Genomic DNA, 17492 nt, shown 5'->3' with positions numbered 1-17492 from the left:
ATGCTCAGGACCAAGGATTTTAATTTTTGTAGAAAGACATCAAAATTGCCCCACTCACTTTTCCAGTATGTTAAGATGTCGTCTACATTACGAAGCCAAATCAAAACAGTAATTAAAAACCTTATCAAACCTGCAAATATGATTTGGCTTCGTAATGTAGACATCTTAACATACAGGAAAAGTGAATGGGGCAATTGTTATGTTTTTCTACAAAAAATTAAATTCCTTGGAGGCACAGACATATGTGAAATCACATCCAAAATTAACATTATTACAGCAGCAGTTGAATTATGTCCAAATAACGTGTAAAAATTTATTTAATGCTGTTTTGTACTGCTTTCCAGCGGTGATCCAATCCCAAGAGTTGAGTACACTGAAGAGGAAACCAAAACTTGGTAAGTGTCGAACTATGGAAATTTAAGCACCTTATGTAAATGATATCAGTGACTTCATTATTGTTATTATTATTATTATTATCATTATTATTATTATTATTATATCTAAGCGTTTGAATTTTTGTCACCTTATGAACACTTACATACGAGGTAAATTTTATGCATTTCTCAAGGAATAGTGAATTCGATATAAAATGGTAGTTATAGCACGATATTTACTAACAACAAAAATCACACGGAGTAAAATTGACAAAAAATAAATAAAAAATCATGATTAGCCAAGTGTTACAAACTTACCAATCAGCTATCATGGTAGAGGTAGCCCGATATTGATTCTAAACAGAGAACCTGAATTCGGCAATTATTTGCACAGCATAAGACATTAACTTGCCTCTTTCAGCCGGGAGGTCAAAATCGCTTCGAATCCTGGTCGGCCAAGAAGGATTTGTCAATTATAAGCACCATAGAGTGTAAATTAGTCCCAAAGTGTTGTGAATCGATACAAACGAAATTTGTCTCAACATTTTTAGCACATATATATATATATATATATATATATATATATATATATATATATATATATATATATATATACACACACACATACATACTTACACACACACACACACACAACCTTTTGCTTGGATTTTACCTAATATACAACCAAATTTTTCCTATTTCTCCCAGTAAAGTTTTTTTTTTTTTTTTTTTTTTTAATACTCCACACATGAAAACTGACGTTATTATCTTATATTTCGCAAAGGGGGTTTATTCCTAATTATTCAATTCATGGTGAAAGCGGTATTAATTTGATTTCTTACCTATAGTAATTAGTCGCACAAGATACAATTGGATAAAAAAAAAAATTTAAGCATTGAATAAATTTCTCCAAGTTCTCAAAGATGTTTAGCGCTTAATTGTTAAGGCCACAGCATTCATCACAATCATTTGCATTCACGTCACATGGTTGGATCATTAGTTAAATTGAGTGGTGCGAAATACTGAAAAAGGAAATAGTTGACAAATAGAGGTTTGATCCATTATTTATATACTAAACATTCTGAGGTTGATTTCCTGAACACTACGTCAAGAAACTACAATTTTTTTTTACATCTATAAATTTTTCCTTTCATCAATTAAGTTTTGCCACTCCCTTTCCATGACTTTAATTCCTTCCTTCTTGCGAGGACAAAACCTCGTAGAATGTTTCTCTTCGTTCTACTGACAACTTAATGCAATATTTGCGCTCTTACACTAGAAATTATTTTTTCGGGATTAAATCATATTTAACATTCGGGGAGCCAAATTTTCCCAGCCCTGAACTGTTTTCCTTTCTGGAATTGTCAGAATACAACGCCATGTCTAGGATTTGAGATTCCTAAACAAGCATGAGTCCCGCAATAAATTTTGGTTCCTTTCAGAGACATAGTGAGACGTGGCGTAACCAACGCACAGCTGTTCAAATCGATAAATCAAAATGAAGAGTCAAAGGCGTTCATATTTAAGATATCCCTTGGGTGCTGAAAGGCTTCTTCTACAATGGGAAAACTGAACACCGGGAGTTTCTTGTTCAATGGAGTGCAATCTGGTTACCACTGGTGCTTCCCAAACCAATCCGAGAATTCTTCTCTAGCATACACGTAGAGATCAGGCACAACAAAATAACAATTAAACCTCCAAGGCAAAACACGAGAAGAGCTAAATGGAGGACACCTTATACCAAGGAAGTGCCTTGGTTGCTTCCCTAAATCCACTATTCACAGATAAGCCCTATAGTCTCTACAAAGTCCCTCTCCAATTTAATCAGGCCCTACGGAATTGGTCATTGCCTGAGCAGGTCCCTTTTTTGAAGCATAGGGATGAGACACTTTATTAACCCGACCCTGCATCTGCTCGGTGGACTAGAATGACGAGACCCAGGAACAGTCCAGGAGACCTTGCGACACAACGAGGGTTTCAAAGGAGACCAAGTATGATAACACTCTATTCCCACCCTCTGGCCAAGAGGCAGTAATAATTAAGACCCAGCAGTGGTGGTCCCAGTAACCAATTTAGGTGACAGATCCAACCATAATATATATATATATATATATATATATATATATATATATATATATATATATATATATTATTGTTTATGGTTATATATTGGAATGATATATATTCATTTGTACCTTTTACCATTACGTATTTATTCAAAACAATACATAACCGATTGCCGAATATTCTTCGAAGAAAGGAGAGTAAGAGAGAGAGAGAAGAGGGGTTTTAGGGAGATAGAGAGTAATAGTTTATCGAATGTCATTCACAGTTTTTCCTGGTAGCGCTGGGTGGGTCAGCTAATTATTATATATATATATATATATATATATATATATATATATATATATATATATATATATACTAATTAGCTGACCCACCCAGCACTACCAGGAAAAACTCTGAATGACATTCGATAAACTATCACTCTCTATCTCCTTAAAACTCTCTCTCTCTCTCTCTCTCTCTCTCTCTCTCTCTCTCTCTCTCTCTTCTCTCTCTCTCTCTCTCTCCTTTCTTCGAAGAATATTCGGCAATCGGTTATGTATTGTTTTGAATAATACGTATGGTAAAAGGTACAAATGAATATATATCATTCTAATATTTAACCATAAACAATAATTTTGTTTACGTACATAATGGGAATACTATTCCTTACTGTGTATGATTACATCAGAAGAGGTATGAATTGACATGCTGTGTAAGTTGTAAGCACTTCGAAGTGCAGTAGTCGCTATTTCATAATTTAGTCCCTATTTGCATCTAATACATTTACCCTTCAAGTGCCTTTCGGAAAAGATTTCCAAGTGTAAAGTTTTACTCTAGTCACGATCTTCCAGGTAGTCAGTACCAAGCAACGTGAAAATAAACTTACCTTTCGGTTATGCTGAAGTGTCTTGCCAAATAGCAGGATAATTAACTCCAACCGTCAACTACTGGAGTGTCCAAGGTAACATGTCGATTATTCCAGACCTCATTTAAACCGGCTTTACAACGAAATACGTCTTTATAACGAAATGTCACCGTAACGTCACGAAGTAGTCGCTATAGCGAATTCAGAAGGTATATCAGTGAACAAGAAACTAACGAATTAATGAGGATAACTCGCATTTGTCAGGGAACCTTAGTCTTGTGGTTTGCAGTGGGAAGAGTATAATGACGTCACCAGAAAACTTTGAGCTTTCCATACCAGCTACTCGTGACTCCCAGAACATGCAATTGTAAGGTCTGATTGGTGTGGTAGTTGTAAGTTATATTTTGAATTACATTGCGTTTTGACTGAATAAATGTAATCCTAGCACAGTCAAAGACATCTGTTCAATTTCTTGAATGTGCTAAACTGCTTGTAAGATTTGCAATGGGGGGAATTTAACGAAATCATACTTTGACAGCACCTGGACAAAAAGGTGGAACATCAGGTGAAAATTGAGAATAAACCCAGAAAACTTAAAAAAAAAAAAAATTGTAACGGAAACACGAATTTCATTTGTTTTGTCTGTGTTTTAATCTCTGTCATGGGGTAGGGGTTTGATTTTGAGTCACAAACCTTTTTGGGGGTGATATACAGACCGTGTAAAAAATTTTGTCTGTTTGTCAAGCAGTTTCGATTTCTGCAGAAGCCAAACATAAAAAACATAAAAACATTCATAAAATTATATATATATATATATATATATATATATATATATATATATATATATATATAATTGATATTTAATGAAAGGAAGTGTGCACCATTGTTCCCATGCTACAGACCGCCCATTACTATATATATATATATATATATATATATATATATATATATATATATATATATATATATACATATATATATGGATGATGAACCTCATAGTATGACCAATGGCATTATCACGTATCATCCCAGGCAACACAGATTTTGCTTCCAGGAAAGGACGGAAAGGACAGGCAGATAAGTTATATTTCTCACCTACCACCCAAAGCAATCAGGCTTCTGTTCCCAGAAAAGGATTGTTGCATGATCACATTCATCTACCACCTAGAAAAACAGGGAAAAGGAAAGGGTGGGGACAGTCACCCTTTTCACCAACCACCACCAGGTTTTAACCCCTAATCAGATAGTCAAACTTCTTACCCACCACACAATGGGACCAGTTTTATGCTTCCTGACAAACCCTACGTAGATAGTTAAGCTGTTACAAACCTACTGAGCTTCACTGATGTAATATTACTTAAAGTGACTGGTAGTCAGATGACAGCAATGCTATAACCAGGGTACAAAACGACACGAATCTTGCAAATTCATAGAAAAATATTTTGAAAACCAGAAAGTTAACATTTTCTGACGCCAGTCTCTCTAATGATAAAATGACGTATTCTATAGATAGGTGTTTGTATGTTAATTCCCAAACTAAACCTATCTCCAAAGCAATGACATACTTTTCCACAATTGCAGGAAAACGATTTTCAGGGAACTTTTCCGCCTCTACCCAACGCACGCTTGTAAGGAGTATAATCAGAACTGGCCGGATCTTGTCAAATACTGTGGATACAGGTGAGATACTAAAAAAAAATTCAAATGTATGATAGCTCAAAACACAAAGAACTAAAACACTGACAAGAGCAGGGTCAAAGGACACAAGACATAACATTTAAGTAAAATCGAGCATTTAATTAACAATTTTCGAAAGATAAAGTCCTTTCAAAATCAATATACAACACTCCTTAATGAAATTAGGCTTCCTATTGCCAGAACAAGCGTTAATAAAATCTTAATAAAACATTAATTCTTTGTTCTCCTGATATTTTATTTTGTTTTATTCATGAGAACAAATGTGGACATTTTATTTATAAAGTTCAAATGAATCCGACCATTTTGAGTGTACGTATATACATACATATACATATACATTATAATATATATATATATATATATATATATATATATATATAATATATATATATATATATATGTGTGTGTGTGTGTGTGTATATGTATATATATATATAGGAACGTGAGCATATATAAGGATAACGAGAATACAGTCACAAAAACCAATATGCTTGCAATATTTTGTTCGTTTAGTATCAATGATGATAGTAATTTTACAAAACTTTTCTAGAGAGGACAACATCCCACAACTGGCGGATATCGACAAATATTTAAAACGTAAGTTAAATCCATTTAATTTCCTACTAAATATTTTTATAATTAAGTAACTGCTACAATATTCTTGAGATATCAAGAGTACCCGTAGTTCAATTTTATAAGAAGAATACTGAGAATATCTCTTCCATACAAAAAAAAACTATTATAAATATGTCAATAAAGTAGTACAAACAAAAGCACCTAACTCCCATCAGACGATATCTTTATATATTCTGAATAAGCTGGTAAAAGCAAGCGAAGTACTTTGCAATTAATATAAAATTCAGTATGTCTAAAATTGGGAAAACCTCGTAAAGCCAATTCCTATACAAGATCTATTAAACCCACATACAGAGAAAAATCTTTTTAATAAACTGATAATTCCAATGATGCTATTTCTAAATACATGAAACGATTCTTTCAAAAGTGAATGGACATTTTATAACTTCATCTTCTGCCGACAGGCACCACTGGATTTACCCTTCGACCCGTGGCTGGGTATCTTTCCCCCCGGGATTTCTTAGCGGGTTTGGCCTTCAGGGTATTCCACTGCACACAGTACATCCGGCACTCCTCGGATCCCCTCTACACTCCAGAACCGTGAGTAAATATGTGTACTTTGTTTGTTTGTATGGTGTTTTTACGTTGCATGGAACCAGCGGTTATTCAGCAACGGGACCAACGGCTTTACGTGACTTCCGAACCACGTCGAGGGTGAACTTCTATCACCAGAAATACACATCTCTCACTCCTCAATGGAATGACGAAGAATCGAACCCACGACCACCGAGGTGGGACGCTAATACCATACCAACCACGCCGCTGAGGCGCTTAATATGTACTTTGGGTGTGCTACGATTGTCACTGAAATGCTTCCGTAGTGCTTTAATCTTTAATGGAGACATAACATTGTCATTTAATTTTGTTTATTTGTATGGTGTTTTTACGTTGCATGGAACCAGTGGTTATTCAGCAACGTGACAAGGCTTTACGTGACTTCCGAACCAGGTCGAGAGTGAACTTCTGTCACCACAAATACACATCTCTAACCCCTCAGTGGAATGCCAAAGAATCGAACTCACGGCCACCGAGGTGGCAGACCAAGGCCATGCCAATCACGCCACTGAGGCCCTTGTCCCATTTAATAAACAAAAAACACCTACCACACTTTTTTTCAGTTGATGTAACTCATTTGTCAAAATTACAATAACGTCAATATTTTGCTCAACCTTCTGGTTATACTCTGCCTGTAAAGACATACAATCAAAAAATGGTGGCGGTAAGGAGATACAGACTACTTCATAAATCAATAGAAGACATCTGAAATCTTCCCTTGAACAGTATGATAAGTTTATGGCAATAAGTGATAATCCTACCTTTAATATACTTTACCGACATGACTTCAGTCATGATAACAGTTAACATTGTGTAAGAAGTACCTATTCGTCATTCCCAAATATTTTACAAATATACATGCAGTTATTGCAGTGATGAATAAGGCAGTTAAATAAAATTCTCGCATATAAGTAACTAACTTTTTATAAAGTGTTTCCATGTTTATGCACACATTCACATTCATATATATAAATATATATATATATATATATATATATATATATACATATATATATATATATATATATATATATATATATATATATAGAGCTACAATGTCCTTTAATATCTAATTCGCTCTACCTCGGTTAATTAATATGTTTTTCATATATGCTTAACCGAAGGGGAATTTTTTCTCGATAATAGATTTACCTGTACTTGGGCGCGAACGCAGGTACATTATAAATCCAGGACCGTCAGTGGAAGCGGTACCACCAACCGCGAGAGGCTTAAAGGTATATGTCGTCTCTCACCTCAAATACTTTCTCGCGCTGAAGTATTCGTTGGTTTGGAGACAACATCAACCCGCCTCGACTCCGGTAGTTAAGTAGCGCTTTTGACAACACGTAGCATTTTACATAAGTCATATCACATTACCGTGTTGTCAAAAGCGCTACTTAACTACCGGAGTCGAGGCGGGTTGATGTTGTCTCCAAACCAACGAATACTTCAGCGCGAGAAAGTATTTGAGGTGAGAGACGGCATACACCTTTAAGCCTCTCGCGGTTGGGTGGTTACCGCTTCCACTGACGTCCTGGATTTATAATGTACCTGCGTTCGCGCCCAAGTACAGGTAAATCTATTATCGAGAAAAAATTCCCCTTCGGTTAAGCATATATGAAAATATATAATTCCGAGGTAGAGCGAATTAGATATTAAAGGACATTGTAGCTCGATATATGTATATGAATCACGGTAATGTGATATGACTTATATATATATATATATATATATATATATATATATATTATATATATATATAATGTAGGTATGTACACATAATGAAGTCCTGACAGAGTTAAATTACATGTTTAGAATACTGCTAATTAGAGAATTTGTTTCTGCCCGTAAATGGTGGATTATCCCAGTGTTAAACTTAAATGGACTAATCTTGTGCCGAGTCATATCCCAAGTTCCGACGGGTACACACCTCTTCTCTACCTTATTTTTGGCTTTCATTATATATATACACATTTATATGTGTATGTAGTATATAAGCTGAAGCCACTAGGAAAATTCAAAATGAAAAGCCAGGACGAAGTTATGAAACGTAGGTCATAGTCAACAGCTTTTCCAAGTTATTGAATAATTTCAATTAATCAGATTTTGGCCAATTTTTTTTTTAAACTCTGCTGCTATTAGGAAAACTATTAAATAGTAAAGAATGAACATTTTGTGTGTGTACTGAAGCATAACAATGTTGTTGAAATCAGTACTTCCTGTAAACTATCTATACCGAAATAGTATTGTTAGATGAATGTCTGAAAACTATATTTTTCATGGGGGTTCCACCCACCCTGCAAAGTCTGATTATTAGCAACTTTTCAGTGTCTACAACGAGGGAAATCCAAGCAAGAATCGATAACAATATTGTGGTATACTATATTCCATTGCCCTCTTCTCTCCGCTAACAACAGGGATTGCTGCCACGAACTTCTGGGTCACATGCCCCTTCTGGCGTGCCCCTCCTTTGCTCAGTTCTCGCAAGAGATTGGCCTCGCTTCCCTTGGCACCAACGATGAAGAATTGCAGAAAATCGCTACGGTAAGGCGACGCCAGTAACTAAACCCTTCTAAAATTATTACCCCTAGTGACTGTTTTTCTTCAAAAAAATTATTCTCCTAATTATTAAATATGCCTAAAATGATCATACGATGGGATATATAAGCTTGACGGATATGTATATTAGTAAAATTATTTCTCATATTGCCTTGTTTTACCAACTCCAGCTATACTTCTTCACCATCGAGTTTGGACTTTGTAAAGAGGTAAGATCACATTGTTAGTTCTACCGAAAAGACATCCCCCTCACTAAAAGTATAATAAAAACAATAATAACCAGTATTAAGGACGTCCACGGTTCACAGTAAATTGAATCCAATTTTATCATACATCTATCTACTCTCACACAAAAACTGAGATTTCTTTTCTCTCCTCAGAAGGGGCAGCTGAGAGTGTACGGAGCAGGTCTCTTGTCCAGCATCAGCGAGTTGCGCCACTCCCTCTCAGCAGAGGCCGAAGTGTACCCCTTTGACCCGGAGGAAGTGAGCACCGTGGAATGCCTGGTCACGACTTTTCAGAAGCAGTACTACTTCACAGACACCTTCGAAGAGGCCAAGGAGAAACTGAGGTGCGAAATCTTACATCACAGTTGAACGAAAGCTTTGGACTTCTCTCTGCTCGCTTGCGTATTCCTCTTTCACTATTGTCTATAACCTATCACATTTTTGTAAATTAGGCCACGTTTTTCATTAGATTTAGCGTTTTTATGACGTGCATGAAAAATATGAACAAAATAACTAAGTAAATTACGTGGATTACAAATACGCAAATTCAGAAAATAAGCAACGAAGGAAGTTACTAATGGAATAAATCAATGTTATGTTGCCAAAGTTTTGGATAAATGATGAATCTAAACCAAAATATTTTACGAACCCTGACTGATTATTATGGACGATGACCATGTTAACCCAAATAGTAAATCTAACTTCACATTTACTCTCCATTTCTTAAAAAAAAACTCGTTTCACCAGTATCCTTCTGTATGATGTGAAGAATACGCAAGTTCAATTACTTTCAATACAAAATTTCCTTGAAAATCAACCACCTTCCTCCCATTCTACAGCTTCCATTAATGTACGATAAAACGATGATCATATAATACCTAGGATAGCTTTGTTTGTTTGGTGTTTTTACATTGCATGGAACCAGTGGTTATTTAGCAACGGGACCAACGGCTTTACTTGACTTCCGAACCACGTCGAGAGTGAACTTTATCACCAGAAATACGCATCTCTCACACCTCAATGTAATGCCCAAGAATCGAACTCGCAGCCACCAAGGTGGTACGCCAACACCATACCGGCCACGTCACTGAGGATAGTGAAAGACTTTTCCTCGATATTGCTATATCATTAAAGCCAAAAACAATAATTTCAGTAAATTCACAAGCAACTGTATTCTACCGATTCCAGGAACCAAGATACCCAGTGGCTCAATAAGAAAGGTGAAAACTAGTACCACGTTGCTCCTAATATACCATTAATTCAATATCATCAACAATAATTGAGAATCTCAGGGAAATTTTGGTTTAGGTCATATGTAGCACATCGCTTTCTAATTTGAATTTGATCAATCTTTGATAGTCTAATAAATTCGGCAAAGGGACAGAAGTTACTGAATGACAAGACCGTGCAATTTCCTATTTAACCATAAGAAACTGCAATTTACACATGATTAGTGCAACATTTTTTACGTTGCAAATTTCTAAAATTAAAATAATAATAATAATTGCAATTTTACACGATTATAAATGTTGTCAACAGCCCTCACGATAATCTCTCCCTTAATATAACGTAGGAGGCTTTACATATATAAGAGTAAAAAGAAACTCCCAAACTGATGCAATTCCAACAGACGACCATCGAAATCTGCTGGACTCACGTCAAAAATATCACCACCCAATCAGTGATGAGCAAAAGAAGGTATCCCTATATTCCCGACTCCATTTGCAGCCTTAACTAAAAATATAGCTAGAAACATCATCAAAATTCAGTAAATCTTGAATTTTGAGTTATATCATGCTGTGTGAAAATACAATGAAATATTAACAGCTGTATGTTTCGACGGACCTGTGTCGATGTACATTTCCATTAGGAAAATAAAAACATAACTGGGTGAGCCACTCTCTCCCTGGATAATTATTACACGACTTTTACATATAAAAACAAATCCCAATTGTTAGAATATACAGACTACTATCACTGCAGCATCAAATACAAATTCTTCTGAGCTGCCTGGATGTCACTTTGCCAAGCACAAGTCTTTTATTCCTTTTACTGTAAAACATTAGATCAGTACCACTGCAATAAATTTCCATGAATAATTCCCTCAATAATGGTAGCAGCAGCAAGAACAAATATGTTCACAGAAACAGATAAAAAATAGGGATAAAATAAAAGTTATCAACTTTCTAAGTTATTTACTTTGCTCAATAATTTCAGGGCGTTTGTGTCAACCATTCACCGTCCATTTGGAGTTCGGTATAACCCATACACAATGAGCGTGGAGATACTCAGTAATGCAGAGAAGATATCTGCAGTGGTATCCGAGCTCAGAGGAGACCTCTGTATTGTAAGGAACGCTCTTCAGAAGATACATGTAAGTTCACCATTAAGGGACAATGCTGTTGACGTGTTTGTGTGGATACCAGTGCGTCGTATTATGGTACATATTCATTACTTATTTAGATTTAAGGTAGAAATTAGATAGTCATATATATGTGTATACATACTAATATTGATGTATCGGAAATCCGCATCCACAGATTATCCACATTTTTTATAGATCCGCATCTACATTGATAATTTCTTAATAACTGCATCCCCATCCGCATTAGCATTACCATCAGCATCCGCATCCGTAGTTTGAGAAAGCGGATATGCGGTTATCACCCCCTGCTCAGTGTTCAATAGTTCATAATAATACATTGTAGCTAAATTACACATTGTTTTAAAGCACATTTGTTTAAGTAATTTCATGTCATTTACAGCAGTTGTATTCATAAATACAGGGTGTATTTGCTTTTTTGGAAGCGCTTGTCTTCCTCTCTCGATTCTGAGGGGATCAAACTCCTCTTCAGGGGTCTGCAGTTCACTCTTCTCTCAACCCCCCGTCATCCTCTCTCGGTTCAAGTCCCCAACGATCTCTACTCTTCGTCTCTCTCAAAGAGGGGGGGGAGGGGAGGGGGAGAGGGGGGGGGAGGCAGAGGGGAAGAGGAGGGGGGAGAGGAAAATGGGAAGGACTAATGTAAAGGGTGAAAAGAATTTTAGTTGTCTAGCAGAAAGGTATTTTCTGCTCATTGTTATGTTGAAGGTTACGTCAAGAACTCCACATTTCCTTCTCAACACATCCCTTTTTTAATTTTTTTTCACCTTGATCCTCCACTTCTCCCTACATCACCTTCTGCTACTAACGCCCCCCTAACATTTGTGCACGGCCTTTTCTTCCTTTTCTTCCTTTCCCTATTACCGTATGTCCGCCACGCTCTCACCTTGGACCTCTTCCTTTTTCTTTTTCACCATTCGTCCCTCACCTATTCATCTTTTTCCCAACCCTATTTTAATTATTTGCTGAAAATCGTCTTTAAAAATTAAATATATCTAAATTATTCAATTTATAAAATATCCGCATCCACGAGGGTATTATCATCAAACACCCGCATCTGCATCCGCAAACTTATGAGATTGATATCCGCATCCGTATTAGCATCTCAAACTGTAAAAAAATTGATATCCAGCACATTATGCAAACATCCCATTTTCAGATATCCAATACATCTCATATATATATATATATATATATATATATATATATAATATATATGTATATATATAATTTGTGTTTTGTTAGTTTGTCTCAAGGAAATAACGTCCTGATGATGGAGTGATAACACACGAGCTGATGTGGTTAATGTAAATTTAAAAATATTTTTAAGTGACTATTGAGGATGTAAGGAGGGCAGGTACTATATTTAGGAATGAGGAACAATAATACGTGAAACTGAATGTGATATCTGGCCATAAGGTGGAATAGTTGCTAGAGTGTATGACCAGTGCATGAAAGGTATGTGGATCAGGAAACTGTTCTAAAGAAATTGGGGAAGAGAGAAAGTGTTCCCTTATTTAAGAGAAAAAGTGAGTGTGACCGTAAGAATTATAGGAAGCAAAAATGTAAAGAATATAAACCGAGAAGACTTTGAATGGCTTGAAAGGTATTTTGCTGCGAGGAATAACATATATGATGAAGTTGACTGGACTGATGTAAAAGCAAATTTTGATCACGAGTTTAATTTGCCTACTAGGCATTTACTTTATGAGAACTGGAAGGTTTTATGATGATAATTTAGCCAATATCAAAATGTGAAACAATGAAAAGTGATACCAATCTTACAGTGAGTGAATAAACATTTTTTTGGGGGGAGGGACCCATCTCTATTAATTTTGTGGATGAAATAATGGCAAAAGTGACACAAGAAATGTACTAGGTGCAAGTTTGTGAAGTAACGAAACCGTGTAGTGTGGAATGCCTACTGTTTGCAGATGATAAAGAGATAGTTAATGATAATGAAGAGAATTAAAGGGTGTTTTGTGAGCTAAATTTGATGGAAAGGGAGTGTGATTACTTTTGAGGGTTAAAGGGAGTTTTGTGAGGTAATTTTGATGGAAATGGAGTGTGATTACTTTTGAGAGTTAAAGGGTGTTTTTTGAGCTAATTCTGATGGAAATAGTGTGATTACTTTTTTTTAGCTAATTTTGATTGAAATAGAGTTTAATTACTTAAGTGGAAAAAAGGTCCAGTTTCTCGAGTAGTCAAGAAAGTAGAATACCTGATGTGGTGAAATGTTTACTGTAGCAACCATGCATGATTACAAACTTTAAGGGAAGAAAAAGAGGGATAGTGGGAAAGTGCTCGATAAATAGGTAGAAGAGGTTTGTGTTTATATGTATGAATATATGTATTTATTTAAAATAACTTTATTAATAAAAACAAATTAGACACAGAAATACACAGATACGCATAAAATTAATATATGAATTATATATATATATATATATATATATATATATATATATATATATATATATATATATATATATATATATTTCCACGGCGACAAAACATCTACAAATTTCAGAGGAAAGTTATGACATTTTAATTTTTTTTAATTACCTGAATTAACTGTTTTCCTTCAATTTCCGATTCAGTAATAATATCAAAAGTAATCCTTATATGACGTCTGATCTTTTCAAATAGCTGAATTAACTGTTTACTTCCAATTTCCGATTCAGTAATAATAACAAAAGAAATCCTTAAAGATGAACAATTTGATTGGAATAATAATAAAAATACTATTTGAGATTTTAGCTCAGTTAGGGATAGCATAAATCAGATAGGTAGGTTTTAAATGCAAAAGTGCAATAAAGATTAACACCAACTTCATTTTTTTTCTAAACAGGAAAACGACGAAAACATAGACGTCGACAACATCACGAATCTCTTGACTTCAGTCCTCAAAGCTGAAACTTCCGGGAAGAGCTAAATGGACGCAATTTGAAAGAAAGTTTCAGCTTCCTCCTCTCTCTCCCTTTCTATCTATTCCTTTTTAGGGAGGGGGGACATAGCAAATATCCATAATTGGCATGGACAAAAATAATTTACTTTCTTCAGATTCTTATAAATGGGTTAATGACACTGTGCACGCTTTTCCGGATAATCTTTTTTATACTTTACAAATTAAAAACATCAAATTAAGGTGGAATACCGTTAAAAAAAATAAATAAAGCATACAATTTAACATTATCAGCGACATGAAAAAAAAATTATATAGTACGTTATATCAAACTTCTGTCTATGCCTTTTAACTTAGTAAAAGTACGTATACATCTTGTGTCCCCCTCTCTCTCTCTCTCTCTCTCTCTCTCTCTCTCTCTCTCTCTCTCTCTCTCCGATATCATACTGAATACCTGTAATGTAATGCACCTGATTTCAAGAGGTTCCTCGCCCCGTTCAACACAACACAACTCCCATTTCCACAGGCATCTTACGAGGACGAACCGTCATAAAACAATGAGACGATGATACGTGACGATGATAAACAAATGTATAATAGGGAAAAATTTGTGCACTTAGGTCTAAACATGGGAAATGTGTGCGTGTGTGTATATATATATATATATATATATATATATATATATATATATATATATATATATATATATATATATATTGCGTTCCAGGTATGGCGGTTACTAGTAACTCGAAAAATAGAAGACTTGTGGGAGGAAGTACATCTCAGGTGGTCCATTAAAATACATTTATTGCAACGTTTCAAAACACAAAAGTTTCATTTTCAAGCTGTAAAGACATAAAACAATAAAACTAACATAAAAGCGCTAAATTACAAATAAAAAAGACATAATACATTATAAAAGACAAGATAAAAAAAATAAAATAAAAACTAGTTAGCAGAACCAACCATCAAGAGAGAAAGGAAGGACAGAAGTCAGAAGGAACAAACCAGAAATGTCTTTTATAATGTATTATGTCTTTTATTTGTAATTTAGCGCTTTTAATGTTAATTTTATTGTTTTATGTCTTTACAACTTGAAAATGAAACCTTTGTGTTTTGAAACGTTGCAATAGATGTATTTTAAGGACCACCTGAGATGTACTTCCTCCTACAAGTCTTCTATATATAGATATATATATATATATATATATATATATATATATATATATATATATATATATATATATATATATATATATATATATACATTTATTCTAATATGCTTCACTGAATATATACTCAAGCCGCCTTCGTTCAGACGTAAAAACTAGGAGCAAATATAAATACCGGTCAAAGTAACTAAATTTCGAGACTTCGATTTAGCATAAAGTGAGAAATGATACACAAATCTGCAATGATTAGTCTCAGCACTTTAAGCGCTCGGATATTTTCAGTTACCATCCGAAACTCTAGAACAACTCTGCAATTCATTCAATATCACTTGACTTTTATCCAGGGCGAAAAAACTTATCATCCTCTCAAACAATGGCGGAAATCGTAAGGAGGTCTTGGAGGGTCTATTTACGGTAGCAGATTAAGATTTTTATGGGTATATATAAAAAAAAACAAAAAAAACAAAAATACTAACACAGTTTTAGAAACCACACAGAACTACTAAACAACATATAAATCACAACAATGTTGCATTAAACACTAAACTTAAACGTCTAAAATAATAGTGGATTAAACTAAACGTACATGTAAAACTCAATTTTACTTTATATACAACTTATACTTTATATGATGGAACATTACACATAATTTGATATATAAGAATAAAATGTACAGGAAAAAAGTGCAGAACATTAACAATTTTCGAGCCAATACGACACATGAACAACACAGCACAAAAACTGTAAATATATATATATATATATATATATATATATATATAAATATATATATATATGTATATATATATATATATCGAGCTACAATGTCCTTTAATATCTAATTCGCTCTACCTCCCGGAATTAATATATTTTCATATATGCTTAACGAAGGGAATTTTTTTCTCGAGAATAGATTTGCCTGGACCAGGGCGCGAACCTATGGATCCTTTCAAACCCAGGAACGTCAGTGAAGCGAGTGGTGTAGTAGGAAAAGGCTTCACTGACGTTCCTGGGTTTGAAAGGATCCATAGGTTCGCGCCCTGGTCCAGGCAAATCTATTATCGAGAAAAAATTCCCCTTCGGTTAAGCATATATGAAAATATATTAATTCCGAGGTAGAGCGAATTAGATATTAAAGGACATTGTAGCTCGATATATGTATATGAATCACGGAAATGTGATATGACTTATATATATATATATGTATATATATATATGTATATATTTATATATATATATATATATATATATATATATGTATATATATATATATATATATATATATATATAATATGAGTCATATCACATATTCATATATTTTACAGAAAAACAACATTTGACAATTAATACCAAATATATATATATACATACATATATATATATACTATATATATATATATATATATAATATATATATATATATATATATATATATATATGTATGTATATATAAAATAGTAAAATACTCGTACATACACTAAAAGATACATACAATGGGTATAAAGTACATCAACACGCATAATAATATAACAAAATGAGCGTGCAAGAAATCCGGAGCTTCCGTAGTATATTTAAGCTAGCACATTCACCCAATGTTTAATTAATACTCTTAATAAGATGCAGAAATATTGGATGGGTTAAGGCTGTTCCGAAATAATTCGCATCAATGGATAATACTCTCTCAACATGGACTCCATTTCAAGCTATCATATAAACAAAGTAATCCCCAGTCCCCCCCATGCTCTCTCTCTCTCTCTCTCTCTCTCTCTCTCTCTCTCTCTCGCTCTCTCTCTCTCTCTCTCTCTCTCATATTGGGTTGGCAGTCAATAATTCTTTTCTTAATTCCTTCAAGCTGGGGTAAAGATTTTAACTTCATGCAGCTTAAAATCGAATTATGGATCATTGAAGGGTTTTTTTTTTTTTTATCTAAAGCGTTGTAATGGTCTGGACATTACAGAACTATCTCAGTTAGCCTAATCTGCAAGTAGCGAATCAATACAAACGCAAGAAAACGGGACATACAAATAAATGCTGTCAGTCAAAAATCTAGAATAGCCAATCAGCGACCGGGA

At 34.3% G+C, this 17492-nt stretch overlaps 1 protein-coding gene across 3 annotated transcripts in view; it reads left to right on the top strand.

Moving 5' to 3' along the window:
• The window catches only part of LOC135196018 (tryptophan 5-hydroxylase 1-like), a 75683-nt gene extending 60795 nt beyond the window's left edge, over positions 1-14888 (top strand). For all 3 annotated transcript variants that reach the window (XM_064222502.1, XM_064222499.1, XM_064222500.1), the window contains exons 7-15: positions 345-395; positions 4870-4968; positions 5537-5583; positions 6027-6162; positions 8595-8721; positions 8907-8945; positions 9117-9307; positions 11181-11337; positions 14195-14888. In XM_064222502.1, coding sequence (XP_064078572.1) covers positions 345-395; positions 4870-4968; positions 5537-5583; positions 6027-6162; positions 8595-8721; positions 8907-8945; positions 9117-9307; positions 11181-11337; positions 14195-14278 — 931 coding nt within the window. In that variant the 3' untranslated portion in view covers positions 14279-14888. The remainder of the gene's footprint in view (positions 1-344; positions 396-4869; positions 4969-5536; positions 5584-6026; positions 6163-8594; positions 8722-8906; positions 8946-9116; positions 9308-11180; positions 11338-14194) is intronic.
• Positions 14889-17492: the final 2604 nt, after the last annotated feature.

This window comes from Macrobrachium nipponense, chromosome 17 (genome assembly GCF_015104395.2).
Source record: "Macrobrachium nipponense isolate FS-2020 chromosome 17, ASM1510439v2, whole genome shotgun sequence".
In the NCBI taxonomy this organism is placed as follows: Eukaryota; Metazoa; Arthropoda; class Malacostraca; order Decapoda; family Palaemonidae; genus Macrobrachium; species Macrobrachium nipponense.
Note: the sequence above shows the minus strand (reverse complement) of the source record. Positions and strands in the feature narration are given on the sequence as shown.